Source organism: Colobus angolensis, unplaced genomic scaffold (genome assembly GCF_000951035.1).
Source record: "Colobus angolensis palliatus isolate OR3802 unplaced genomic scaffold, Cang.pa_1.0 Scaffold51, whole genome shotgun sequence".
Lineage (NCBI taxonomy): Eukaryota > Metazoa > Chordata > Mammalia > Primates > Cercopithecidae > Colobus > Colobus angolensis.
In genome coordinates this window covers 13318990-13321187 of record NW_012118599.1, presented here as the reverse complement: position 1 = coordinate 13321187, position 2198 = coordinate 13318990, and the positions used below count along the sequence as shown (strand labels likewise).

General features: G+C 46.4%; 1 protein-coding gene across 2 annotated transcripts in view; it reads left to right on the top strand.

Moving 5' to 3' along the window:
* Window positions 1-2198, top strand: part of RSPH9 (radial spoke head 9 homolog (Chlamydomonas)) — a 34132-nt gene that overhangs the window by 6368 nt on the left and 25566 nt on the right. Inside the window, exon 3 of one of the 2 annotated variants that reach the window (XM_011960356.1) lies at window positions 1685-1814. In XM_011960356.1, the coding sequence (XP_011815746.1) occupies window positions 1685-1814 (130 nt within the window). The remainder of the gene's footprint in view (window positions 1-1684; window positions 1815-2198) is intronic. The other variant, XM_011960355.1, reaches the window with a different exon arrangement.

Genomic DNA, 2198 nt, shown 5'->3' with positions numbered 1-2198 from the left:
GGGTTTCTACATGTTGATCAGGCTGGTCTCAAACTCCCGACCTCAGGTAATCTGCCCACCTCGGCCTCCCAAAGTGCTGGGATTACAGGTGTGAACCACCGTGCCCAGCCATGAGCCTCAGTTTTATTATCATTTTTCTGTAAAATTGAGATAATTGTATTTGCTTTGCAGGCTTGTGTGGATTAAATAAGGTGACATATTTAAAGACTCTGGCCTCAGCACTTGTTAAAGCTTAGTTTCTACCTTTCTTTTGTAAACCATTCAGGTAGGCCGCCAATGGCAAATAGGTGGCTCCATGACTCTCTGGGGGCCTCTGTTGACATGCATTCTCTGTCAAGCTCTTCCACAAAATCTCTATGAAATCCTTTTGTTCAGGGTTGCCCTAGATAGTAATTGTAACTAAATTTCATCTGTGTCAAAATGGTATGATAGGGGAAATGCTTGCAAAATAATGTTAAACTGAAGAGAAGGATATGAAACAATATAAACTGTGACTCTAATTTTGCTTTAAATATATCCATAGAGGGCTGGGCGCTGTGGCTCACCCTGTAATCCTAGCACTTTGAAGGCTGAGGCAGGCAGACTGCTTGAGCCCAGGAGTTGGAGATCAGCCTGGGCAACATGGAGAAACCCTGTCTCTACCAAAACTACAAAAATTGACCAGGCATAGTGGCTCACACCTGTAATCCCAGCAGTCTGGGAGGCCAAGGTGGGTGGATCACCTGAGGTCAGGAGTTCAAGACCAGCCTGGCCAACATGGTAAAACTGTGTCTCTACTAAAAATACAAAAATTAGCTGGGTGCGGTGGTGCACTCCTGTAGTCCCAGCTACTGAGGAGGCTGAGGCAGGAGAATCACTTGAACCCAGGAGGTAGAGATTGCAGTGAGCTGAGATCACTGCACTGCACTCCATCCTGGGTGACAGAGCAAGACTCTGTCTCAAAAATAAATAAATAAATAATAATAAAAAACAGAAATTCGCCAGGTGTGGTGACATGTGCTTGTACTCCCAGCTACTGGGGAGGCTGAGGTGGGAGGATCACCTGAGCCTGAGAAGTTAAGGCTGCAGTGAGCCATGATTGCATCACTGCACTGCAGCCTGGGTGACAGAGTGCGATCCTGTCTCAAAACAAAAACAAAGACAAAACAACAACAACAACAACAAAACACAAAGAAAGTATACCAATATGTTATCAGTGATTATCTTTAGGAGGTAGGGTTATGAGTGGTTTTAATTCTCTTTGATATGTCTTTCTGTATTATCCAAATATTCTACAGTAAGCATGATTACTTTTATATTTTAAAAAGGCAAAATAAGCAACATTTAAATATGCTGATAGAATGGTATGCCTCTGGAAGAGTACACGAGAAACCTTCAATGATGGTTGTCCCCAGTGAGGGCAACTAGGGGCTCAGAGACTGGGGTGAGAGAAAGACTGATTTTTTTTTTTTGTAGTTTTGAATATGATACCACCTGTATGTATTGCGAATTAAAAAATAAATAAAAAGAGAGGAAGAAAATCTTGATAGGAAGGAAGGTGAGGGCTTGCCCAGAGTGATCTGTGTGGCTCTGGTGTCCACTACCCTGTGGTGGTGCAGGTGAGATGGCCATGCAGAGGGACCTTGTGCCAGGGGTGGATGGGCACAGTGCCCTGGCAGGGGGGGCTCCTCTCCTGTCTCCTCAGGTCCAAATCAAGGAAGAGACCCGCTTGGTGTCTGTCATTGACCAGATTGACAAGGCTGTGGCCATCATCCCCCGAGGCGCCCTCTTCAAGACACCTTTTGGACCCACCCATGTCAATCGGACCTTTGAAGGTGAATTCTCTGGGGCCCTTCCCAAGGGCTGGGGGGTATCTTTTCCCAAGCACAATAGAACATATGTCTGGGAGTCCAGCAGGGGTACTTACACACTTTATCAGAGAAGAAGTAGCTGTGACCTTATCACCTGGGAGAGTATAGCTGTGACCTTATCACCTGGGAGTGACCTGGCACCAGTGGTCAGTATGGGCTCCCCAGTCACTGGTCCCTGACTCTCTTCAGCCTGAGGAGTGGGAGAGCATGTAGTCCCTTGGTCCCAGGGCTTTACATGGGTCTGGGCTACCTGCCTTTTCCTATCTCCTTCCTCCTTGGACTTCCTTCCTTCCTTCCTTCCTTCCTTCCTTCCTTCCTTCCTTCCTTCCTTCCTTTCTTCCTTCCTTT